The sequence below is a fragment of the Aptenodytes patagonicus genome, chromosome 10 (assembly GCF_965638725.1).
Source record: "Aptenodytes patagonicus chromosome 10, bAptPat1.pri.cur, whole genome shotgun sequence".
Lineage (NCBI taxonomy): Eukaryota > Metazoa > Chordata > Aves > Sphenisciformes > Spheniscidae > Aptenodytes > Aptenodytes patagonicus.
In genome coordinates, this window is record NC_134958.1 from 7,500,850 (window position 1) to 7,527,798 (window position 26,949).

A 26,949-nucleotide genomic window follows, 5' to 3' on the forward strand; every position below is an offset into this window, starting at 1 on the left:
AGTCTTTGATGGTAATAGCAGGATGGACACTATTTACTGGTGCCCACATCCAGGGTGACTGGCCCCCACTCCAACCACAGCTGAGCAAGTAGTGGTCAAACTGTTGCGCCATGTCTGTCAATCCACTTCTCTCCTACGTGTGATGCTCAACCTAAAGCTACCTCCTCAGCAATCACCAGCCATGGACTGCACCCATGTCAGGTCCATGCAGAAGCCAAAACTGACTGAATGTTGCCGTGTCCTTGCTGAGACGTGCATGAACAATTAAGGACTATGTGCTCCACAAGGCATTGCGTGTCTAAGCAGGAGAACTGGCAGGCTTTGTGTTGCATAAGCAAATGTTATTGTGTGGGCACAGCTCATAGCAGTAAATTCTTCCTCCTGTTTGTAATGAGCAAGCCACAGAAATGTTCTATGTCCTTCTGTGGATGTTTTCCACATTACAAAGTTTGCCTTGAAAGGCATCTGAGGAAGTAGTCAGAATGGACAACTTGGGGACTAATGTTCAGCATTAAGATAGGGATATACAATGGACTTGCCGTCTTCAGAAAAATACTATTTGAAATATTTGGTATGGGTTTAAAAACAGACCCAGATTAATACCAGTAAGAACTATCATACTTCAAAAATATCACGATGACCTGGTCACAACTGTCTGCAAAAGGAGGATGAGGCAGCACTGCCACGATTCCACTGTACCTGCCCTCGGGCTGGTGGTGTCAGGAGGTTCTTGCTGAGGGGTAGGCAGGAGCGGTTTGTCTGCTGCCAGCACATGCTTCTCAGAATCCAGTCCTGACTGGGAAATGAAGGACGATACCTTGCAATCAAACTGCCATCACTGTATAGGGTACGCTACAAATAAATGGCCACCAGCATGAATCATATGATGAATCACGGCATTAACGTGTCCTTCAGGGAACTATTTCTGCCCCTTAAAAAACCCTGCAGATTTAAAGTGAGTGGAAATTGTGCCTCCATTTCTGATTTCTTTGCCTCTTCAAGTGGAACCAAAATTTTATTTCTTGCTGTCCTGGAAAGATGAGTTCCCTTGGGGCTACTGCCTACCTGACTGTCCTGACGTGCCTCTTGCTGTATGGGGTGATGACTTTGAAAAGCAGCTCCATGGCTCCATTGATGCCAAGTGTAGTTCCTGTGGTAACTAAGCCAATAAAAGAGAAAAGCAGTCAGATCTGAAGTAGCAAGCAGGTGGTCTACAACATTGTGTTTAGAGGTGATGCAGGGAAGGGAGTAGCTGCCCCTGGGGCTATGAGCAGATTTCTCTGGGCTCCCAACTGGACTTCACAGGTCATTTTACAAACACAGAAACTGAAGCACAAAGCTGTCTGTGGATGCAACCTGCGCCAAGATCAGACACAAAAACAGTCTGCAGTTCTTCCCCGAGTTCCCCAAAACCCCCTGTAAATATTGTACTCTCCAGAGAACAAATCATAGTTAAAGAGGGTCATCTCCCAGCAAAGTGACAGGGCTCAAATTCATCCCACATTTCCCACAGGCCACTCCATGAGGACAGTTTATTTCATAGGGGCACGGAGGGCAGAGTTTTCTTTCTATGCTATTATTCAGCAGTATAGAAGTGGTTTTGGGGGGGGAAGGTGTGCTTCTGAATGCAGCTTAATTTCAGGTAGGCCAATTTGACCTTTAATCCTTCACTTGTTAACACACTATGAACTTTTATAGATAGATTTTGCAATCGATTCCAAAAATGCCCGATGCATAAACTAGGTGTTTAGCCAGACCTCCCCACTGTGAGACAGGATCTCTGTGTAAAGAAGGGACGAGTACAGCCCTGAAATATTAAATGCAAGCGAATGCAGTGAAAGGATCAGTAATCAACAGCAACCAGAGGGAGACCTGGCTGCCTGCCCACTGCTGGGTTTTGACTGTTTTGTAAATATCTCCCAGTGGTCATCAGAGAGCTGCCAGAGGGCTCATCATCTCCTGCAGTCCTACCATGTCCCCACCAAGTTGCCCTGTGATGGAAAGCTTTGCAAGGCTTGCCAGCTGCTTTCACACTAGCTGGTAATTCATTAGAGACAGGGGGGCGGACAAGGCTGCTTGTACTCATCCTGCCCCAGAGTGGGACGTGGGCTGCCACACACAACTGGTGGCAGAGATTGTGAAGGGAGCAACCCAGAGCAAAGAACTGGTGCATGAGATAGTGACAAGGACTCATCTTTTCTGCTTTCATACCTAAGCTCTCTCAGAGTTTTATATGCTTCTGGATCCTCTTTAGTTCCACTCCATAAAAATAAATTTTAAGGTTGGGAGCATGTAACCTCCTAGTTTGGTACCACATCCACACAGACCTTCACCTAACCTCCCCTGCAGCTTCCCAGCTGGGCCACAGAGCCCACAAAGTCAAAGTTACTTGTGGAAGGGGGAAGCACATCTGGAGAGTGCTGGAGATGATAACTGGAGAGTAACAGAGATGCTCCAGCAGAGGAGCAGAGTCAGGGTTCTGGGGTCTGACATTAACAGAAAGGAGGCCAGGCTGCAGTGTGCATCCTAAAACCTCTGCAAAAACTGCAGCTGAATTGGGATGCAGGTGCACTTGAAGCAGGGAGCAGGGAAGTGTGTAGATCATCATTTTGGGTGGGAGGCGGCACAGGGTCACTACACAGCTGTGAAACCCAAATAAAGGCACGGTTCAGCTTCTGGCCTTGGCTGCATTTTCAGTCACACTCAGCCTTTCAAATACTGCTTATCACAGGGAGAGGGGTTGAATGTTGAGGCTTGGCTGCTTGCCTGAGAAAGCCCATTGCATGAAGCTAGCTCCTGTACAGATAGAAGGGACCTGCAGGGCTGGGTGCCAGGAGTGCTAAATCTTAGGATGCATATAGCATACTGCAGACAGGATGGCCGTCAAGAATTATCTGCTGGGTGAGGGATGGGGGGAAGGAGAGGAAAGAGTTAGAGTGAGCAAAGGGAAATTTGTGCTGACAAACTCAGTGCTCTATAGCAGGGAAAGCCTGTATGAATCTCTAATGATCCTGGGAGAGAATATTGGAAATCCCATTGCTTGAAGCATTTAATATGAGGGCATTGCCAAGCAAGAAAAGCTAGGAGACTGCATGGGGGGGATACTAGACAGAAGACCAGGATCTAATATGTCCTCCCTGAGGGACCTTGAATGAGTAACTGATTTCTCTCTCCCTCTGTTTCTCCACCCGTATTTTCCTTCCTTGTGGAGCTGCTCTGAGGATCAATACAATCAAGAATAGTGAGACATTTGGCTATTATGGTAATGGGAACTGCATAGAGACTTAAAGTACCTAAGTCTCAGAGCAAAGGAGTTGACTGTATTCTAGAATAGATCATTGCTATATTTTTCACTACAGCGCTTTTATTTTCATAGTCCACAGATGAAATATGCTGTAAAGGCTGTATAGGCCCCTTGGGGAGCACCTCTTTCTGTGGTCATTCTGGCTTTTGTGCCTGATTCTGTATATTAACGGTGCATGCAGGCACTAACCTTCATCAGGAATGATGTTTCTTTGCACTGAAATGACTAAAAAAGAACTCTGGTGGTTGTCACACAGAGGAAAAGAGGAAAATCCAGGCACTCACCATTAGAAGCACAAACCCGCAGGACCCAGAGGCAGTGGGTGAGGTGCAGGTGGTGGCCCAGGTTTCTTCTTGCCAAGCTCAGTATTATATCAGTTGCTTCTGCCTTCTGCACTTTCAGCCCAAACTTCCTATCTGTGGAAAGCAAATAAGAATCAAACTATTACAAAGACCAGGTCTCTGCAGCAGTGCTGATAAATATATTTGCACCAAATCTTATAACTCAAGATCTCATAACAAAGGCATTCAAATGTATCAATGAGTTAGATCAGCATTATTCCTACAGAAAACAGGAAAACATGGGATTTACCTAGAGTCACCATATACAAATCATAGAATCATAGAATGCTTTGGGTTGGAAGGGACCTTTAAAGGTCATCTAGTCCAACCCCCCTGCAATGAGCAGGGACATCTTCCACTAGATCAGGTTGCTCAGAGCATCGTCCAGCCTGACCTTGAATGTTTCCAGGGATGGGGCGTCTACAGCCTCTCTGGGCAACCTGTGCCAGTGTTTCACCACCCTCATCATAAAAAATTTCTTCCTTATATCTAGTCTGAATCTACCCTCTTTTAGTTTAAAACCATTAGTCCTCATCCTATTGCAACAGGCCCTACTAAAATGTCTGTCCCCATCTTTCTTATAAGCCTCCTTTGAGTACTGATAGGCTGCAAGAAGGTCTCCCCGAAGCCTTCTCTTCTCCAGGCTGAACAACCCCAACTCTCTCAGCCTTTCTTCACAGGAGAGGTGTTCCATCCCCCTGATCATTTTTGTGGCCCTCCTCTGGACCCGCTCCAACAGGTCTGTCTTTCCTGTACAGGACCCCAGAACTGGACGCATACTCCAGCTGAGGTCTCACCAGAGCAGAGTAGAGGGGCAGAATCACCTCCCTTGGCCTGCTGGCCACGCTTCTTTTGATGCAGCCTGTTGGCTTTCCGGGCTGTGAGCACACATTGCCAGCTCATGTCCAGCTTTTCATCCACCAGTACCCCCAAGTCCTTCTCGGCAGGGCTGCTCTCAATCCCTTCATCCCCCAGCCTGGATTGATACCGGGGGTTGCCCCGACCCAGGTGCAGGACCTTGCGCAACCTCATGAGGTTCACATGGGCGCACTTCTCGAGCTTGTCCAGGTCCCTCTGAATGGCATCCCATCCCTCAGACATGTCAACCACACCACTCAGCTTGGTGTCATCTGCAAATTTGCTGAGGGTGCACTCGATCCCACTGTCTATGACATTGATGAAGATATTAAACAGTACTGGCCCCAACACGGACCCCTGAGGGACACCACTTTGCCACTGATCTCTATCCGGACATTGAGCCGTTGACCACTACTCTCTGGATACGACCATCCGGCCAATTCCTTATCCACTGAATAGTCCATCCATCAAATCCATATCTCTCCAATTTAGAGAGAAGGATGTTGTGGGGGACCGTGTCAAAGGCCTTACGGAAGTCCAGATAGATGACATCCGTAGCTCTTCCTTTGTCCACTGATCACAGAAGGCCACTAGGTTGGTCAGGCAAGGCTTAACCTTGGTGAAGCCATGCTGGCTGTCTTGAATCACCTCCCTGTCCTCCATGTGCCTTAACATAGCTTCTAGGAGGATCTATTCCATGATCTTCCCAGTCACAGAGGTGAGGTTGACAGGTCGCTAGTTCCCAGGGTCCTCCTTTCTACCCTTTTTAACAATGGGAGCAATGTTTCCCTTTTTCCAGTCATTGGGGACTTCACCTGACTGCCATGACTTTCCAAATATCATGGAGAGTGGCTTGGCAACTATATCATCCAATTCCCTCAGGATTCTGGGATGCATCTTGTCAGGTCCCATAGACTTATGTATGTTCAGGTTCCTCAGGTGGTCTCAAACCTGATCTTCTCTTACAGTGGGAGGGACTTTGTTCCCCCAGTCCCTGCCTTGAGGTCCATCCACTCGAGAGGTGTGGGAAGAGAGGTTGCCAGTGAAGACTGAGGCAAAAAAGTTGTTGAGTACCTCAGCCTTCTCCTTGTCCATTGTTACCAGTTTGCCAGTTGTGTCCATCGGGGGGGTACACTTTCTTTGACCTTCCTTTTCTGACTGACATACTTATAGAAGCCCTTCTTATTATTCTTTGCATCCCTTGCCAAGTTCAGCTCCAGCTGCGCCTTGGCCTTCCTGACCCCATCCCTACATAACCGGGCAACGTCCCTATTCTCTTCCCAGGATACCTGTCCCTGCTTCCACTGCCTGTGCATTTCCTTCTTGATCTTTAGTTTGACCAGCGGCTCTCGACTCAGCCATGCCAGTCTCTTGCCTTCCTTTCCTGATTTATTATACATGGGGATCGAGAGCTCTTGCGCTCTATGGAAAGCGTCCTTAAAGAACTGCCAGCTCTGTTTTGCTCCCTTGTGCCTGAGGGCAGTTTCCCAGGGGGTCCTATTGACTAACTCCTTGAACAGCTGGAATTTTGCTTTCCTAAAATTCAGGGTCCTGGCTTTACTCTTTGCCTGTCCTATATCCCTCAGGACTGTGAAATCCACCAGTACATGACCACTGCAGCCCAGGCTGCCTCCAATCTTGACGTCTCTGATTAGCTCACTTGCATTGGTGACCAACAGGTCTAGTAATGCATCCCCTCTGGTAGGGCTGTCTATTACCTGGCTTAAGAATTTATCCTCAATGCAGTCCAGGAGTCTCCTGGATCACCTACAGCTCACCGTGCTACTTTTCCAGCAGATGTCGCGAGCGCGATGCCTCCTGTAGCTGGAGTAAGAAGGCTTCATCAATAGGCTGCCCTTGATTGGGTGTCCTGTAGTAAACACCTACCACAAGGTTCCCTTTGTTGCCTTGGTCTCTAATTCTTACCCATAAGCTTTCAACCTGCTTGTGGCTATTCTTCAGAGACAGCTCTTCACAATCTATCCATTTCTTGACATAGAGGGCAACCTCTCCGCCCCTCCTTCCTCTCCTGTCCCTTCTGAACAGCTTGTAGCCATCGATAGCCACACTCCAGTCATGGGATTCATCCCACCAAGTTTCAGTAATGGCAACTAGGTCGTAGCTTTCTAGCAGCATGGTGGCTTCCAACTCCTCCTGTTCATTGCCCATGCTGTGTGCACTGGTGTAGAGGCACTTCAGATGGGCTGTTGGCCGTGTCACCTTTTTAGAGGAACACCCCTTAATTCCTTTGAGGTATTTCACAAGTGTTTCTTTGTTGGGTCCTATTACCTCAGGAACCCCTGGCTCCTCTCTGTAAGACTTCAAGTGTGCTCCAGTGTACCCAGCACATCTCGGAGCAACAGGCTGAGGGCGCTTGCTAGCATCCTGTCCCTCTAACCTTGGCGTGTCGTCCCATGGCTTGTCACGGGCTAGCCTGATATTATCCCCCTCCCCCTTCAAGACTAGGTTAATGTTCTGTCAGTCAGCCCTGGTAGCTCATGAGCAAAGACCCTCTTCCCCTTTTGAGGAAGATGAACCCCATCCAACACCAGCAGGCCTGGTGCTGTGTAGACCATCTCATTACTGAAAAACTCAAAATTCTGGTGATGGCACCAGCCACAGCGCCATGCATTAATAGACTGGGTCCATCTGTTTCTTCCAATATCGCTGCCCGTAACTGGAAGGATAGAGGAAAATATTACCTGTGCCCCGGATTCCCTTGCCAACCACCCCAAAGCCCTGAAGTCTCTTTTGATTGCCCCTGGACTACACGTTGTGGCTTCATCGCCACCCACATGGAAAAGCAATAATGTATAATAGTCTGAGGGCCGCACCAGGCTAGGAAGTTTCCTAGTGATGTCCTTAACCTGGGCCCCAGGGAGGCAGCAAACTTCCCTAAGAAAGAGGAGGGTCTGTCAGGCATATTGGACCCTCTGTTCCCCTCAGAAGGGAGTTGTCTTTTCTTCCTTGTGGAGGTGGTTGTGATACAGGGGGTAGGCCTTTCTGACTTCGGCAACACCTCTGGTGTAGATGTACCATAATCCACATCATCCATTGACTGACTTTCCACATCCAGAGCCTCATACCTGTTGTACAGAGGCACCTGGGAAGGCGAGGTAGGCAAGGAGGGGGTTTGCCTGCCACCCGAGCATAGACTTGCCTCCATTCACACCTTTCCTTTCAGCTACCGCCTTCTGCCTGTTGGGTGGAGGATACAGGATCCCCTTGATCTTGTGTTTTTTCTGGTGGATGTTCCTGGTTCTGTCTCAGGGGGGGCAGAGCATGGTTCCACCAGTCTCTCTCACGAGAGCTACCGGCTCCTGGTGGGTCTCTCTGCTGCCCTGGCATTTTCCTGCCTCAGGAAACCCTTCCGTATGCCAAGATCTGCCACTACGCTGCGGATTGGGCCAACAAAGAGAAATAATATTTTAAGATTTCATTTAGGTTAAAGAAAAAAAAAAAAAATTCTGCTGGGGGGGCTTTCAGCCACAAGGCCAACCCAAGGCAGAACATGGATGAAACCTGTGTAAGAAGCAGCTCTATCTGCATGTATGCTTTCCCTGCCTTGTTGCAGGATCTCTACCTGGCCAAACCACAGACAAGTGGCACACCCCAAAAATAAACTCACAGCTGTCTATCAGGCACATCCCAGTGGTGATTATTGCTGGGGCTGTCCGTTAGTTTTGAGCCCCCCACCCAAGAAGTCCCCCACCGCTCAGCAGTACCTCGTTGGCCGACCCTGGCCAGCAGGCGAAGCAGGGGCAGGAGGATGCTGTGGTCGGGCGGATCGGTCCTGGCAGCGGCGGCAAGAGCCTGCAGCAGCGTCTCACTGCCCCCTTTGCTGATCACATAGTGAATTCTCCGTCCGGTCCCTGGGGAAAAGAAGAGATACTCTGCTCAGAGCATCCCTTCCCTGAGCCACAGCTATCCAAACCCTCACCCCACATGGAGTACACAAAGCTCCCATGGCCTTCCAACAGTGTTTTATTGCTATAAACCCAAGGGCATTTGCAGAATTGACCATGGATCTCAAGTGCCCCTGGCCTGGAGACGTGGTTAATGGCTGCATGGTGAAACTATGCACTCTGCTGCCTCTTGCTCCGGCAGTTGTTATCTATACAAACCCACGTCCTGCAGAAGTTTTTCATTGTGCATTGAAATGTGGCAGAGAGGAATAAGCAGAGATGCCAACAGGTTTCAAAGGAGCAGAAGGCTCAGTGATCTTTTCTTAGATACTGGAAATTAAACAAGCAAAGGACTAAAGTTGCAACGGGCTTCTGCCAAATGAAAAGGAGTCCTAGGGAAGCTTTGGAGACAGCTTTCAAACAAATCTAGGTCTCCAAAGAAACCACACACTAATCCTATGAGCCCTACTGTGTCAACAAACTGATCCATGGGCAACTTTGGCAGCAACTTCAGCAGCAACTTCAGGCTCCATGGTTGGAGGAAGCCACACGTTCAGCTCCTGGAGGGGAGCCAGTACCTCCTATCCTCCATGTAGGCAATCCTTCCATCTAGCTGAGGAACAGCACTGCAGGGCTTGAAAGGAGAGGCCCAGCTGGACGGGCGATGTCTGTGGCGGGGCTCCGAGGAGTGGGGAATGCAGGAGGCTCCAGCACTTGCCGATGCAGCCCCCGCAGCCCAGCAGCTCGGTTGGGTTGAAAATTGTTCAGCAAATGACATTTTTGAGGTGGAGCAGGAAGGAAAAGAAAATTATTTTTTCAGTTCTTTTGCCAATTCACTTATTTTTTCACGTGGCTCAGGCACATGCAGCAACATGCCTTCTCTGCAACCCCAAGGTGGAGGTGCCTTTTGGGGAGATGCTGAACACTCTCCATTAGAGAGTCCCTGCGCTCTGGGAAGGCAGGCTCCTCTCTCTGTCTCACAGCCCTCTCCAGTGGCACTGGTGAACATTTCCAGTGGTTAACTGCCAGGGATTATGAAATACTTTGAAACTCACGGGCATCTTTTAAACTAAAAAAAATTGAGACTTTCTCTCTTTGTTTTTTTTTTTCTTTAACTTACCGAAAAAGCTCAGTTTTCCAAACACAGGAGTAAGTACGAACTGCTGATCTATAGATACAATTCCTGTTTTGTTCACCTTGCAAACACCTGGCCAAGTTTATGCAGGTATGAAGTCCCTGACCTATTTGAGAACGCCCCTTTCTGCCCCTAGCCCACAGGCATTGCCCCAGAGCTTTGCTTCCTTACCCAGAGACAGCAAGTCAGTGAGGACACTGAGAATATTCAGGGTGACATCCTTGTCACAGGAGCTCTGAAATGGAAACACACCAAATTTAGGGATCAGTTCAGAACAGTGAACTTGGTGCTACACAGGGCTGCAGCGCATCATGCGGTGCAGAGGCACCGAGGTCCTTGTTTGGATACTGAGTACTTTTTGTGGCATCTGGCCAGTGAATATGTGGAACCATATTGACAACACATTTTAAAAGCCTCTGACAGACATATTGATCATACTACACAATATTTAATACACAGTAGCATTTCTGCAGAATGTACATCTAAATTCTAAATTACATATCTCTTTTTTGGTTCAGTCTGGCTACCTCAAAGTTGAGGAAATTCTGTATCACACAGAAATGTTAAATGTGGGGTGGTTTTCCATGACAGCATCCCTTATTACTGGAAGTTGAAGAAGAATATCTTTAAATTATAGTAATCTCATTTACAAGAAAATTCCCCTGTCTTTGCAGCTTTGCAGCTACAACCACATGGGTGCCTGGAATCTGGAGAGCAGAAAGATGCCCTAAACTTATTTTTAATCAAGACCAAGTAAGCACCACACCTTGACATCACACATTCAGCTTTAGATTCACTTTAAATTTTGCACTAGAGGAAATAAGATATACTGTACTTGAGGAGAAGGAAACACGTGATATCTACCATCCATCTGTGTGATACACTAGACCCCTTCTTTAATCCTCCTACAACCAGATTTCACTGCTGAGACTGAAGAATTAATCACCAGTCTGTATTGCTGTATGAGGGGTTTGGGTTAAGTTCTAGATCTCTTCTGTACTGTACAGATACAGTACAACACAATACAAATTTCCAATATAATAGAAAACTTGCATTTGTGTAGCCTTGATCCTGAAGAACCTCAGGATCACATAAACTATAACAGAATCTCTTTATCTCCCATTAAATTATTACAATAAGATAATATCTTACAAATATATGGCTCCTATATTCCTGAATGTGGAAGTGCTTCAGAAACTTGACCTACTAGTATGTATTCTGGATATATGGGATCATTTTACCAGCCAAACTGATTCAACCATTCCCTGACATATTTAACATTATGCAACTGAATATTTAAGACAAGGAAGTAAGAAGTAACACCTAGCAAAAAGAAACTCTAGAAAGACTATTAGGGAAATCTAATTCAGATCTGTAATAATGACTGTTAATACAAATGGACATTTTTTTTTCCAGTGGATCCCTGCTAAAGTCACAGCACAAGCTGACATGTTACTGAGGATTGTGTAGCTAATTAGGGAGCTGCGCATCATACCTCCTCCTCCTTTGTTATAGCTGGGGAGGGTATGCGTTGAGTGAGAGATGGGAATGAAGCAGGAAAATGGTCAGCCTTCACGGTCAGAGCAGGTGACTGTCAGCCTGGAGAATCAGGTTTCCACCTCTGTCACAGAACTCCCGCAGGATGCTCAGCAGCCCCCTTCAACCAAACCTCCTTCTGTATTGGCAAATTACATCTGCTGTCTTCTGCATGCAATATCTACATCAGTGCTGAAGTTTCCTAACTTCTGTATCCTTAACATTATGTATTCTTTGATTTCTTTTTTTATCATAATTATTAACAAAAACAAACTCCAGACCTCTGAAAACCAGAATTCTCATCATACTGGTTTTGGTCAATTACCAGCGCTACCAAACTTTAACCGCTCAACACACATTTCATGCTGGCATAAGTGAGCAACAGGGACAAGAGTGAGACAAAAGAACAAGATGTGGTCAGGGGAAGGAGAAGAAAGAAAGAGGAGTCAGGCGAGGATGAGAGATTGGAGCAAACAGGCAGAGAATCACTTCTGAAATGGGGGACTCAGGGGAGGATGGTCTGTGAGCACTGCCGCCTTTCTAAAGACTCACCTTACCTTTGTTGTTAGCTAAAATCCACAGGAAAAGTGCATGTCTCATCCCCACCCCAGAGCTGGTCCACGCCCACAGCGAGAGCCTGCTGTTTCTATTCATTACTACATTAACTCAACAAGCAGGCATCCCTGCACTGAACATAAAAGTTCAGCCCTTTTATGAACCGTGTGGAAATCAAAAGGCTCGGTATGATAGGATTACTGCTTCTTTCAGAGCCAAGACAAACAGAATACGTGGCTTTAATATGTTACTTTAAAACCAGTAACTCTCGGTTCACCAAGTATTGCCACCCTCATCTTAGAGAAGGGCTCCAAACTCGTGTTACTGGCTCAAGGGACCACACAGAGAGGAAAGTCTGCAGCAGGGTAAGAGCAGTTCTGAATACCGTTACTTCTAGGAAACACATATAGTTTTAGTCATATGTTAATCTTGCTAATTCATGTCTTTGTTCATTAGTCCACAGTCCTGAGCTGTCTCAAGTCTCCCAGAGCAAACAAAGGGCAATCAGAGCTCTCTTCCCAAGAGTTTCTTGGCATTTTTTAGCATAAGGACTTAATAGTCAGGGGCAGGCTGTCAGGAGTGATGAGTATCCACCGAATTTACTGACTCCAGGGAGAGTTACTGTTCTCAGCACCTTTTTAAATATCAGGGTTGCCTAAATCAGACTGTCCTCTTGCTGCCTCCCAGTATCTCTTTCCTCTGTAGGTGGATGGATTACACATTAAGGTTTCAGTAATGAAGTCTTCATTGATTTATGCTCCTATTACACTGGGTTGTTTATTTTAACTGATTGGATTGTGGGTTTCCTAAGCCATTAACACAAATAGTGATGACATAAGATATACTCTGACTTTCCATGCTCTTTATCCAGGGACTCAGGCAAACAAGGAACTTGAGGAGACATGAAAGATCAACCTTTAAAATGTGTAAATTAGAGCTGGGTGATATTGCCAAATATTTTTGAGTATTTACTTTTGATATTTTAACACTAAAACTCTGTGTTGGTGCCCCATTGTTCCCCTTCCTCCAGCACACTAGTGAGGGAATTGGATGACTTGTGTATTTGCTGAAACAGTGGATAAAACCCTAGTCCCATTACAAATTCTAACATATTTCCCACTAACTTTAGTGGCACCGCTGAATAATACAGAATACTGCAGAAGAACACAGCTCCAATTTATAATAGCAAGACAATACAGAAAAAACATCCCTAAAGTTGCTGTTGTCTTGCAAGATGGCAACTTGCCTGTTGAAAAGAAACAGCTCAGATTTTGACTAATTAGCTTGAGATTTTCAAAGTCATCAAAGATATTTGGACACTGAAATCTATTAGAATCAATTGTTTAAATTAATACTCACACCAAACTGTTTGTGGAGGACTTGCCAACAAATTCATTCATAAAAAATACTCAGTAAATCTTTTTGAACAGTAAGTACAAATGAGAAAATCACAACTTGTGCCAGATCTAAAAAAGATGAATAGAGTAATTTCTTTAATGCAAATTACTTACCCAGCTCTGGTTAAAATAAACACATTAGTTATTTTTATTGAAAGATATGTTTGACGGTTCAAGAACAAACCGTAAGCAAACAGAGAAGTAAAATTCCTCTTGCTAAATATTTTCCGTTCCTGCCAGCACTTACGAATGTTAGATACAACATCTATACGCGCACAGACTAATGAAGATGCATTCATGGTATATGGGTGGAATGAGAACAGAGAAAACTTCCCAGAGGCTCAAGTTAGGTTACAAAATCACAAACCTCCTGCAGGATTTCACTAAAAGGATTTAAAGTTAGAGCCAAATCGTTACCTATTAACAACAGCTTGTAGCTGCCTTTCACCGCTTGCAGCTGGGCAAAGGCTAAAGTAGCAAAAAACATCACTTAAAATATCAAGCATGGCTGTACTTTTTGGCCGGAACCCCTCATCTTTGCCTTACTTCGGAAAAGCCTGCTGTCTTTCTCACCCAGCCGGGAGTATCACAGGGCTGAGTTCAGACGCATTTAATCAGCTCCCGCTTGATAGTTCCTCCCTGAGCTTTTTCTGGGAATTAATCCCTGAAACACCGGGGCTTTGGTTAGCTTGGCTGAAGCTCCTCATAGATAAACAGCAGGAGGATGGAGAAAGCCAGGAATAAAAAAAATACCCCAGCACATAGTCATTGATACATTACAGGCAGCAAGTGATTAGTTAGTGACATTGGGTTTGGAGGACAACAGCTTGATCCCAAGATCCTTCTGACTGGCAGCCCAGGTTATTTTCCTGACCCGCGATTAAGCAGGGAAGGAGTTCCTGTCTCCTTGTCCTGCTCTTGGGAACACGCCAAGACAAGCTGCTATTTACTCAAGACAAGATTATAAAATTTCAACTAAGCCACAGTAACAGGTAATCTCATTTCGTCAGGGAAGTCTCCTGGGATGTTTTCTGCAAGATTTGAAGACCCAACAGAGGTGGGATTTTTCCTCTCCCACCTGAAGGACAGCAGCTATCAGTGCAGTTCCCCTTTTAGTGCTGGTTTAAAACAAAGACTTCCTATAAACTCACTCTTGTGTAGCTCTTGGGCTTTCATGTCTTCTGCCCAGAGGCAAGTATTTCTCCAAATGAGACATAGGAACTTCTGAGAGTGCTGTGAGTCTAAGCATTAATGCTGAAAAAGGAGGATGCCCAGAAAGAAATCAAACAGCATTAATTTGTGCTACGCAATATTTACTAATAAGTATTTTATTTGGGGAAAGAAATACAAAGCAGTTATTCCACTCGCAAAAATAATAAATGCAAAATTAAAGAAGTCACTCCTGCAAGACATTGCATAACATGATTTCTACCAATACCGCTATTAAATTTATTGTTGAGTGTAGTCTCACAAAGCTGTGTGACTGCTTAGGAAAAACAAAACAAAACAAAACAAAACAAAAAGGCCTGTTTTTAAAGAAAACTATTGCTGCACTGGGCTAACTAACTTCCAGACCTGTTTTTTTCTTAGAGAGACCAAGGAGTAGGATGTCCAGTTCCAGGGGTTTGTTTGTTTGTTTGTTTGTTTGTGTGTTTGTTTTTAAATAGCCTGTTTCTGAATAGGGAAGCAGGATTTGACGTGTTCAAAATACATCCTTCTTTCTTCTCTTACTCTTAATAAATTTGCTTACACAAATAGCAGCAGTCAGAAGCCTAACTGTCTGTGTAATGAGACTTGCATCTGCAAGTAAGATTTCTCGCTCTGCACTCAAAGCCTATTGAAGAGAAATCCTGGTGCAAAATTAATACCAGCTAAAATCAAGACTAGGTTAGGGGCCGAGCAGCATTAGTCCTCACTCTCTCCTGAGACCTCTAGAAACCATCAGGCTGCTAATAACTGTATTAATGCTTAAATCAGAGACTCCTCTCCCAATGTTCTGCCGCCAGCAAGGTAGAGGTGCATACCAGACCCAAATGCTGGGCACAGCCGCTCACCGCTGGCATTATGGATTTGCCAGCTGGATATCTTCTTTCCACAGCTAACTATCCAGCCTTACAATAACTGCGAAGCCAGGTTTGGTGCCTTACATTCTGTGCCTTGTCAGAGTAAATTGCTTTTTCTAATTTAACTGGAGCTAAAAATTCACATTTAAATAAGAGAGCAAAATACCCTGGAGAGTTTCTTGTCTGTGTGCTCCCATCCTCAGCCTCAATATTCAGCCAGCTAACTGTGATTTCTTCTCGTTGGAAGGTTATTATCTACAGTATTGGATACATGGAGGTTTAGGAAAAAAAAAAAAAATCATTATTTCTGAGGGGAAAAAAAGGGTTCAGGGATCTCTGACATATTACTAGGCAACCTCAGAATAAGGGGGTGTTCAAATTAAAGTGATTACAGCCTGAATTCTGTTATTACTGAAGCACTTTGTTACAATACTACCATCATCCAGCTTTAGAAGGATCCCAAGAAGTTACGGTCCTGTTCCCCCTGCTCCCAAAACACCATCCAAATGTCCTCAGCACCACCACAGACGTTGCCATCCTCTGTGGTAAAGAGTAAGTGCATTTCTTTGGCCTAATCTGGATTGCCTCTGCTGAGGAGTCGGATAGGCCTGAGCAAGCCAGGAAACTCAAAGGAGACATGGAAGGGAAAGGGGCTATTTAAAGACGCAGAGAGGAGGACCTTGCTGCTCGGGTAGTGTCCTAAGTGACCTCTTTAATCCTGCAAGAAAGGCGTTCGCAGCTGTGTGGGATCACATAGCCCTCAAACTGTACACAGGGCAGCCAAGGGGCCTCCCAGAACAAGACACGTGGTCTTGACGTGTTCTTGCTCCTGTTCCCAAGCCTTAGAGACAAGTCCCTCTCGCTGGCTCCTGCACACCCCTGTGAGGCATGGCTAGCACCCCATTTATCCAAGCACCAGCCATTTTCATTCCTGCTGATGCTTAACACCAAGTCAAGCCCTATGCATCAGCCCAAAGCAGCAGTTGTGGATTTTATACCAATGAATATAGCAACTACTTATAAAAAAAGGTCCCTCTCTCTGGCCTGCTGCAATCAGGTGGGTGGCTTTTTTCATGGCCTGCAGTGACCTGAAGGTATGTTTTTTCTCATCCTTGTTTGCACTCGGGTCTGATAACCTGCAATGTTTTTTTCAATTACACACCAGATCACTGCTGGGTGTAATGATTACATATCCTTCACAACGGATGGCAGCTCATCCAGGTGACTGGGCAGAAGTAGTGCCTCAAAACCAACTTCTAGCATGCTATTGTACAGGGCTTTTCTCCTATTCATTGAGCTTCAGGGCTTCTTCTCGAAGGATATATGCTACACTCTGTGGGACTGAACTGCTTCAAGGCAGAGATGGGCAAATTCCAAACTTATATCTGAACGTCTTCAAAACCCTGAAGGTGTTGAGATGTAACAGCTTGGCCTGAGCTGATCTCTAGCCAAAATAACTTGGTGAATAACACGGTGGAAATCATCTGTGCCAAGGAATCTTACTATATTTAATGCAATAAATTGCACTAACATAACACCTTTCATCACAGGATCACAGATTTCTTCACAAATATTAATTAACACCTGCCCCACTGCATCCCTCATCAAAAAGATCAGATTCATTGTCCCTTATTTTCCTGGTGGGAAATATCACGCTGTGATGGGAAATTCACTTAGTCAATACCTCAGAGGATCGGTGGCAAAGTCCAGATAGCTATTCCAATAAAATGAAGCAGAAACACTGTCTGCACGGAAGTATTATAGCTCTCAATAACACACTTCCATTTACTGGGGGGGGTTCAAAGACTTCATTCCCTGAGATCAGTCTTCTCATCCCAACTTCCCAGGAGGAAGTGCAGCAGAAAAGACCTATCCCCTGCAAGGAATCCTAATGCCAGACTGGGAGAAGAAAGGGCTACTCACCACCAGTGGGTCCTAGCCCTATTTACAAAGCGATTCATCCTTGTGCCCAAGGACAAGGGAGATGCTACATTTAATTCATCCATACAGGAATTAAGAAGGACACAGACCATGACCCGACCCTTTTCCAAAGGATGTTTTACCTGCTTTGTCACAAAGACTCCAAGGTGTTCCACCTAACTTCAGAGCAAGGTTGTTCATCATGTCTGTGCAACACCATTACTGTGTCACACTAATAAAATGTATTCACATCCAGATATCTGCAGGAATTATGCCCTGATAGACTGCAGTATCTTGGATACTGTTGGCAAAGTAAATTGCTTTTTTCTTTCTTTCTTTCTTTTTTCATGCCAAAGTTCTCTCTATGTTCTCAAAGAAAAGATTGTCCTTGTGCAGAAGTTCCTCCTGATACAAAGTTCCTTTGTGTCACTTGCTCCTCTCACTAATGTATCTCTAATAGAGCAATTACTTTATTATGCAGAACCGGTGGTAAAACATATTATTATATAACCTTAAAACGCTTCTGTCAAATTGGAAGTGTTAAAAGAATGAGGAAACTTTGAGATAAATCAAAACACGTGATATTCTGCAAAAGGCTTTTAGACTTTCCTTTGAATATTTCTAATGTTCTTTCTGTAATTTCTACTGCAGATAAATTCTCTCAGGTTTCATCTCTTATTTCACAATAAGTTACCTATGACACCTAAAGATTTTGACTGGATTTAATGTTATATCGTTCACTTTTTCCTCTTTTTAATCTATTTTTACTGTAATGCTAAAATTATCCTAGCATATGTCTTTCACACTCTCTTAATAAGTTTCTATAAGGCATTAACCATTCTTGCACAATGATCTCTATATGCATGTTAGCACCTTCTATTTATTGCTGTTTCTTGGATTTATTCCTATATTTTATATTACTTTAGCTGTTACTGAACTATTTTAAAATATTAATGTTTCATTCAAATGCCACTCTGTTACAGCTACTTACACAACTGCCATGCAAACTTAATAGGGAGGGATCTATTTTTTCCGTTCAGCTGTAGTTTTCTTTTCCACTACTAAGGACAAAAGAGCAGCATGAAACATGCTACTATCTTTCTTTGTGAGATTTTATGGGTGTCAGTCCAGAGAACACTCTGTCTTTCAAGAAAGAAGCACATTTGGGAATTAACAAAGTTCTTTTCAAGCAATGGCATTTCTCAAAGTACAAGTGAGTCTGGAAGATCCTTGGAGAATTTCCAGATGTAATTGCTTTTTAATAAAACCACAGATTTTGAATACTGTAGCAAATGTGAGTATGTGCATGTGGAAATAAATACCCACAATGAAGATGTTGCTATCCTTGCCTTCTCTGTGATGTTCCTGCTTGGGCTAGGCATGATAAAGCCACAAGAGTCCTATGTCTACTCTCAGTCTGCCCTGGCACTTGCCTAGGATAATGCTGTGTTCAGCCTGGGCTTCTCTCTGTATTCCAGTGCTCACAGTCTCATCTGCTACACATTAGTCTGACATCGACTTGTACAGGCTGAAGAAAAGGATCACTATAAGGTACATTCTGGTTTAGAAAAACACCAGTCCTTTCTCTTGCCAAGACAAATGTCCTTATGTGTCAATCTACCCCACTTTCAAAAGTGCTTTCGGGAACAGCAATGAAAATGCCTTTAATCAATCAACACTTAATAACAACGATTGAGGTATGGGAGACAAACCGCTAATAACTATTGTTAGTCACAGCTTATTTTCTTAAGAGACAGAACCCGAAAGTGAAAATGATGAACCTATTTTTCCCATCCAGTCTAAGTGAAAAATCAAACAACAAACGAAACTCGGCATCCATAATGAATAGCAAACTCTGTTTCAAAATTCTAATTATTCAAAGTATTACTAGTAATGTAAAGCAGAACATCTGTCTAACTGCATTGCTGAGACCCATCTGTCTAGATTTAAACAGCAATCTCTTAAAAGCAAAGCCCTCAGTTCTCTGAAAAGACTGCCAAGTTTTTAAAAGGTATGACAGGGGTATGTTGTTTTCCATCCAGAAGGTAACAAAGCTTTTTATTATCTTTAGTCTACACCCTGTGCAAGACACCCAGCAGCAGCAAGCCAATGCCATCATGTTAAAGAAAGACATGTCTGGGGCTTTGTTCAGCCCTTGTTACTTCACTTCAGTAGCTAAGAAGCACTTGCAAACTAAGTGCTGGTCAGTCAAGCTAAAAGGCATTTTATTAGCTCAGTGAATGAGCCCATTGCTGAGTTTGTGCTGCAGGAAAACATGACAGGAGTTAAACTTGAAAATAGGAGGTTACTGTCCTCTCAGAGGCTCCTGAGCTGACATCCAGGCTAATGTAGATCAGGGACATTGCAAAGTGAGAGATGAATGAGAGCTCATACTCCTACTGGTGCTTTTCTCTGTGCAGCAAGACTGCGGTGCTTCTGCAGCAGAGCAAACTTTGACACTTGCTGTGCCCACAGGTGTCTGAGGGGCAGCACTGACCCAGCACATCTTGACCCAGGAGGCAAGGAGCACGGTGTCCCCTGATGTGCCATCCTCTACATGCTGTTTAGCTTCACTCTACTGAGATCCCCTGTGGACTTCACCAAACCAAACTCCATGGGCTGTCTCTCCTGAGACACTCTCACATGGGAACAGGCTGAACATGTGATGGCATATGACTTTTGTGAAAAGAGGGGACCTTTGGCAGGAGCCACATAGCCCTCTGCTGCTGGCACAGCAATGGGGAGGGACCTCTGATCTCTCCGTAGACCCACATGTGTCTCACTGAGATCGGAGCAAATGCAGTCTTGATGTCACGGTGGGCCGATCTCTGAGAGAAAGGTGAATTATTCAGTGAATACCCAGTAGGAGATTCGGTCTATGTCAGAGTCTACCTCTGATGCCTGCATCCATTGCCAGCATGGAGAAACCACCAAAAAGTAGTTGTTGTGTCCTATTTTATTTAAGCATGCTCTCAAGGAGACCTGTTGGTGTAACAGTGCTCTACAGGCTTTGTTAAGACATAGCAGGGGAACTCAGCTAGGAAGATTTCCAACTCTTTGATCAGCCAGCCACTCAGACAACCACCTTTTAGACAAAACCTTCCAGAGTTTGAAGTCAGTGAGATACAGCTGCTGCTGTGGGAGCTTTTGAAACAAACGGCTAATAAGCATGGTTTTCATCTCAGAGAGCAAGTCGTTTTAATGCATCTCTGCTTCCAGCTGTCCCCCTGAAATCCCTGTGCATTATGGGGAGATCAAATGACCTTAGCCCTATTGGAAGAGAGATTGTCAAAGAAAAACAGAGCCAGGCACACATTCTCTTTCTCATTTGTCATCTCCAGCTCTCTCCCCCACTTGCAGAACTTTAGCATGGGGCAAGAGGCCACTCAAATGCAGGAGATTTTCCCAAAGAGGAGACCAGATAAATCAGGGCAGTAGTGCTGCTTTCCCCTAGCCTCTCCAGAAACTGTCTCCATGTGGATGGCGCTGGTTTATTCCTGGAAAAATGGAGGGTTGAAAGAGGCAGTTCAGTTTGTTCCTCTGACTTCATCAGATCAGCATTTTAATCATAGGGAAAGGTCAGGTGGACCATTCGCCCTCCTCCCCTCCTTTGCAGTGCAGACAGGTGGGTATTCACCATGCCAAGCAAACTGCTTGTGGAAGGATCTCTTTCTCTCCCTGTCACGCTTCTGCTTGCCAGGTTAATCCTGAATAAAATGGAGGGCCAACTTTATCTTCACTGTAAATCTGCTGCTTTGGCCTTTCAGCAGGAATCCCATAAAAAAACAGAGGATGGCAGAGGATGACAGGCATTGCACTGATTTCACCCAGGCTGCATGAGTGTCGTCTGCTCATGGGATAAGATGTTCCACCCTTTGATTTGGGAAACAATGTGAACTAAGACTCCCTTTGCCCTAATTTGACAGATGAGTTTTATCTCCATTTACTGACCAAATAGCGAAATCTGGATGCACAGACATTAAATGAGTTTGGTGGAGTTTGTAACAGTCCTGAAATAAAGCCCAGGACTCCTGCTTTAGCCGTCAATACATCATCATTCCCTCTTTGAAAGGAAGGGAATAGGTAGCAGAGGGTGCAGTGGAGCAGATGGGCCCAGGAGAGAAGTGCCTGTCTGTTTACTACAGGGATCAAATTCCCATTGGGCCCAGTGGGAAGCCTCTGCCTGTAAATTACACCAAAAATTAACGTGCATAAAAGGCTTCACAGAATTTGATTGCAGTAAAACACAATGCTGTGGTGCTTCCAAGGCCCTAGTGTCAGAAAAATACATGTTCTGGTTTCAAAGTATCCCTTGTTGAAAGGGGGAAAAAAGCCAAGATTTCTTTGGTAGAGTAGTTATTTCTCCCGCAGGACTTCTGTGTCAGAATTACTCAATTTTCTAATAAGAATCATCATGAAAGTTTTACTGTTCTCATTAATTCCACCTCAACCTACAGTACCTTTTGAAAATAAGGCTGTGTTCTTCCAGGAGAGCAGACCATGAGGAGAAAAAACCCAGCCTTGTTCTCTACACCCCCTAAGGGAAGGAGGTTTAGCTTTGCCCATGGAATTTCTTGTCAAGCAGATGTTATTCTATCAATCAATAACTGGTCTAAAACATTAATTCTCTTTTTTGTAGCTTAGTAGTGCCTGTGGGCAGAAGAATCTCTACTGTGTTATCTTTGTCCTCTCTAGAAGATATATTATGAAATCAATGACAAATTCTTGGTTTCTGAAACACAGAAACAGCACAACAGATCAAAAGGAAATACGAAGTCATGGATATGAAAGTGGTGTGTCTCTGTTGACCTGTGGAGGAGAATGACCAGGTTTCCCTTATTTTAAGGGGCATTCTTCATCACATTAGACTTTCCTTCCCAAAACTGTACTAAGATTAATTCGTTTCCCTGTATAAAAAGGCAAAAGATTATCCAGTTCTTGGAGATTTGAATCTTCAACCGAAGAATGCACCTAGACTATATTTGGGTCAACTTCTCACAAAGACGAAACAATCAGAAAAAAACAGATTTTTTTTAATTATAACAGCAAATGTCTACAAATATTTGAGGGTGATTTGGACTCATGTTCTTGCTTCAAAGTAATCTTTAATTAAACTGTATTTTCTGAAATTAAAATGTTTCTTCTGAAACAGCAGAACAGTAGTGTTTTCTGTTGCACACATAGCTTCCAGGACTGCAGGCACTGATGACCCACTGGTATGTCAACCCAGCTGGACAATTTAGTTGTACAAGAACTTAATATACGGTTTCCCCTGACGCTCATTCCTCACCTCCTGCAGCAAACTTGGTTTTGTCAATGGGGAGAAGGGAGACTGGTGAGATTGCTTTGTATTGTTCCTGGTCTCCCTGGAGAAGGTTGTAGCTCCCTGCTCAGGGGAGACCTCATCGCTCTCTACAACTACCTGAAAGGAGGTTGTAGTGAGGTGGGTGTCGGTCTCTTCTCCCAGGTAACAAGTGATAGGACGAGAGGAAATGGCCTCAAGTTGTGCCAGGGGAGGTTTAGATTGGACGTGAGGAGAAATGTCTTTACTGAAAGAGTGGTGAAACATTGGAAGAGGCTGCCCAGGGAAGTGGTGGAGTCCCCATCCCTGGAGGTATTTAAAAGACGTGTAGATGAGGCGCTTAGGGACATGGTTTAGTGGGCATGGTGGTGTTGGGTCGACGGTTGGACTTGATGATCTTAGAGGTCTTTTTCAACCTTAATGATTCTATGATTCTATGATTCCCTCTCAAGAAGCATGTCTCACCAATTTGCAGGCACGTTCTGGCCTCACAATCCCCTGGGGACTGAAATCAGCTGCTTTGCCCAAGAATCACAGCCCCTCATCCTTTCCTGCGGAGATGAGCAGCAAGCCCGGCACGCAGAATGGCCCCGGCTGATGGATCAGCGCTTCTATCCTATGGCCCATCGGGCCCTGTAGGCAAACAGGTGCAAATAGACCATCTGTGAGACAAGTGCTTATTAAAAGAACAGGGAAAGGCAAGAGGGAATTATTTTCTATCCTGGTCTGGTGAGAAGAACATAGTCACAAGTCTGGAGTCTGGCAGAGCCCAATGACATATGTGGGCACATGGTATGCCTATGGATTTAGGATTTTCAAAGACATTTGAAAGTCTGAGGTTCTCAGGTGTGCATACATCAACCCTAACATACATAGAAAAAGGCCACCTCTCCCCAGGAGCATGGCTCATTCCACGAGGAGCTACTAGCAAAGATTGCCTTACTTCTGCACTTCCCACTGACTCCTCCTGGAGCCCTGCGGAAGGAGGGGCTTTTACCTGCACTTCCAGAGGCATAAACCCCCCCCCAGATTTCATTGCAAGAGTAATGACGATACATGTTGTGTTACCTATCCAGGCACAAACAAGAATGATCACACAGAAGCAGCGTCCCTGTGATAGCAACAACTCCAGGAGCAATTTTCAACCCTATTATCCCAGACCAAGTGACACAAAATCCCTCCCCATCTCTTAAATTCCCAGTACATTTATGAAATGTTTTTCTTCCTGTTAACGCACATCAGTAAACTCTCTGCTGGTGTCAGTAGACACTGCTGAAGTTAACCATTATCAGCCCACACGTTTTTCAATACAAGTAACTTTTTTGTGCTTTTTGCTAAATGTAATGTAAAAAACTTTAATTCAAAGATGTCCATGAACATATTTTCCACCACAGACATTTTTTTCCCATTATAGATAAAGCCAAGAGGACTGGACCAATGCATCAGCCAGAAAAATGTGTTGAAAAGATCTCTGAGCCATCACAACAAAATGCAGCATAATACACTGAAAATAAGATTATGCTATACAAAGAAACACAAGCAAGATCTATTCAAGCAGACACACCTCTGTATGAAAACATCTCTTCACATATTTCACAGAGGGAAATTATTGAAGCCTGAGCAAAGGAGAAGGTGGGACTTTTCCATTGACATAAAAATATTAATGTAATATATAAATATATCTGTAGGCATACAAAACGTCTATGGAAGCTAGATAACCAAAAATAATTATTCTTGACTTACAAATAGATAAGCAGATGCATTTGAATATATTTTTATACTGTATGTGAAAGATAAGTATTTTAAACAAATGCATATACCTCCTTACTTAATGGAGTTTAATGTGCGTTTGTGTATATAATGCAGCAGTTGTACAAAACACACAATATAAAGCTGCTTGACCTGGTATAATGTGTCATTATATTACATCCAAGTAATCTAAGTTAAACAGCCTGGCCATGAGTACAAAGTCAGGCCCTCAACAGCTAAGAAGCACCAGTTTTAAAGCATTCATGATGTTTCATTTGGCCCCCTGGAGTAACAGCATCTTTTAATTTCATGACAACTTACTTTATTTCACAAAACCTCTGCTTCAGGTTGAACAGAGCCTGCTGCCTGGAAAAGCACCCCATATAGCTTTTTGTCCTCATCATTTAGCATGTGGTTCTGTGCATTATTTATTGTGCATAATCCAAGCCCTGCATGGAAAACAAATTATTAATTTACTCCTCGATATTTTTTTACTGTGTTGTCACCAGAACTTCAGATATTTTTTTTCCAATGTTCATTGCCTGATTTCTCAAACACTGATGTGAGGCATGGTGGGATTATTAGCCATTTTATACATGATTAACTCAGATGCAGAGGGTTATAATCCATTTCTCCAGACCTGCATTCAACTGATTTAGCAACGTGGCTATCCTGTCACATTTGCATTTCCGCAGGAAGGGAGAAAGGGATCTCCAGGAACATTCATGACAGAATCTCATTTGTCCTCAAAGCACAAGCCATCCTAGGCAAGGATGAGGGACAGCAGAAGGCAGGCTGAAGACCACTTTTCTTGTTCAACATGGAAAGTTCTGCAGAGACTTGGATTGCAACCCACACTTTTGCTCAGCCCAGCTGTAGTTGCTGCCACTCTGATCAGTCTTTGGGTACATTTTGCACCCTGAGGTCCTGAATTCTCATTAATGCAGTCACAGGAAATTCTGGATAGTCCAACTGGAGGCATTTTCAGAGGAGCTGGCAGTGTGTTCAGAGAAACAGCTGTGGCCAGCCTGGGGACAGAGAGTGAAATTCTGGTCCCAGCTTAGTCGGTGGAAGGGTTTCAGCAGAGTCCAAGACGTGCCTCAGCTTCCTCTGAGGGCTTTCAGTGTTCTGTGCTGATTCACAAGAGTGCCAAACCTCAATATTTCTTCCGTGGCCTGGCAGGAATTTGGGGTTAATGCATCTTCTTTCTTCTTTCTTGCTTAGCAGTGCCCCGTGGTGGTGAGCCAGGGATTGTAGGGAAGAGCTCTGGGTTACCTTTAGCTTCTCCTTGGACAGGGAGGAGATGACAGTTGAGATGGGAAGAACAAGCAGTGACCCTGAAAGCTGGGGTGGGGGCCTGCACTACTTCTATAAGATTTTTTGCAGAGAATTATTCCTTTTTTTCCACAGTTAAAGCAGAAAACAGGCTCATGCAGCCTAAGTGGCATTGGCAGCAGAGACACAAAAGAGCTGCTGGAGCACTCAGTTTTCCCCTGTGAAGGGTTTCCCCTTGAGCCCTATAGCCGAGTGCCTCACTGCTCTAACTGCACTACTTTTGCTGCTCCAAAGCTAGAATATTTTTTGTAAGGAATAGGAGGACACTAAGTCCACTGCTGTACACTTTAGGTACAACAATCTCAGTAAAACTCAGTTAATGAACCACATAAAAATGGCCATCTGGTTTTGAGTTGATTTTTGTTCCCTCTAAGGCTATTCCACTAAGCCCTGCCTGCCAAGCTGCCTCCCAAAAACACAGATCCAAACTTCGAGCTTCTCCATCCCCAGCCCAAACCAGTGGGCATTCTGCTTGCTGAGCAGTTCCTGGGATTTTTGCATCTATTTTGCTCAAAGCCAGGATTCTCAGCAGCTCTGCTGACAGAATAAGTGCAAGGATGCAGAGGAGACAAAAGCGTTTTGCAAAATACGTTTATATTCAGTGTCACTGGAGCAGCATAGATATCTTCCCACTTGTCTTTAGGATAACAATAGAACTGCCTTGTCAGCCAGCCAGCAAAACAGCTCGAAAGAGGCAGCGCAAAGGAGCAGAGAGATTCAAGTTAGCAAACAGTGGATCCAGTATCTGTTCCCTGCTGGGCACCACAGCCATTCAGAGAGGAATCCCTTTACGCAAACAACATCCTCCATTGATACATAAGGTTTTCACCTCTCTCCTTTCGAACCGTAGCATTTGGGAACCTGTGCAGTCCAATATAGTAGGACACAGTTTGAGCCAAAGATCTGCCAACAGCCCCGGGGGTTTCCAGCTTTGCAGAATATGTGAACGGGGACTGTGGCTTTGGGAAGCATGTGAAAACCACGCTGAGGCCAACAGGAAATCTGGGACTCCTCAGGCAACACCATGTATGCTGCCATGGAATAAGGAGATGTTCTCTGGGGTAACCAAGGCAGGCTCACGCCTGGGCCTGGCAAGCAAGGAAGAGAGCAGGGAGAAAGCAGGGGAAGAATCAAAATGCTTCTTATTTAGCTAACTGGTTAGAGGATGGAGTGAGATGAGGGCCGGGACAACCAGGAATAGGAACTAGGATGCTGTACAGTCTTGAGGGATTCAATAGTCTGGGACACAACGAAAGATGCTGGCTTCAGTTTTCTATTGTTCTTAGCAACTAACAGCTGTTTTTAACTAATGCCCAGATACCTCCTCCTGGCATTAAAATGAACAAGAGATCTGATCCCAAATCTCCCTGGGATTTTGCATTAGGGAGGCTGCCTGTAAAATGCGATGTCAGACTTTTTTCCTCGGTCACAAACCGTACATGGAGAGGATGTTTATTTCTGCCATGCTGTGACCAGGGAGCAGGGTGAGGAGTAGTAACCAGCCCGGCCTTCATCTAGGTACTGCACTGCCCGTGTATGAAAGACAGAA

General features: G+C 44.6%; 1 protein-coding gene across 1 annotated transcript in view; it reads right to left on the reverse strand.

Moving 5' to 3' along the window:
* Nucleotides 1–9,935, reverse strand: part of AGBL1 (AGBL carboxypeptidase 1) — a 280,171-nt gene extending 270,236 nt beyond the window's left edge. Inside the window, exons 1-5 of the mRNA XM_076348666.1 lie at nucleotides 9,837–9,935; nucleotides 9,715–9,778; nucleotides 8,229–8,375; nucleotides 3,589–3,720; nucleotides 1,066–1,159 (exon numbers count right to left, since the gene is read on the reverse strand). Coding sequence (XP_076204781.1) covers nucleotides 1,066–1,159; nucleotides 3,589–3,720; nucleotides 8,229–8,375; nucleotides 9,715–9,778; nucleotides 9,837–9,935 — 536 coding nt within the window. The remainder of the gene's footprint in view (nucleotides 1–1,065; nucleotides 1,160–3,588; nucleotides 3,721–8,228; nucleotides 8,376–9,714; nucleotides 9,779–9,836) is intronic.
* Between the last annotated feature and the right edge of the window lie 17,014 nt (nucleotides 9,936–26,949).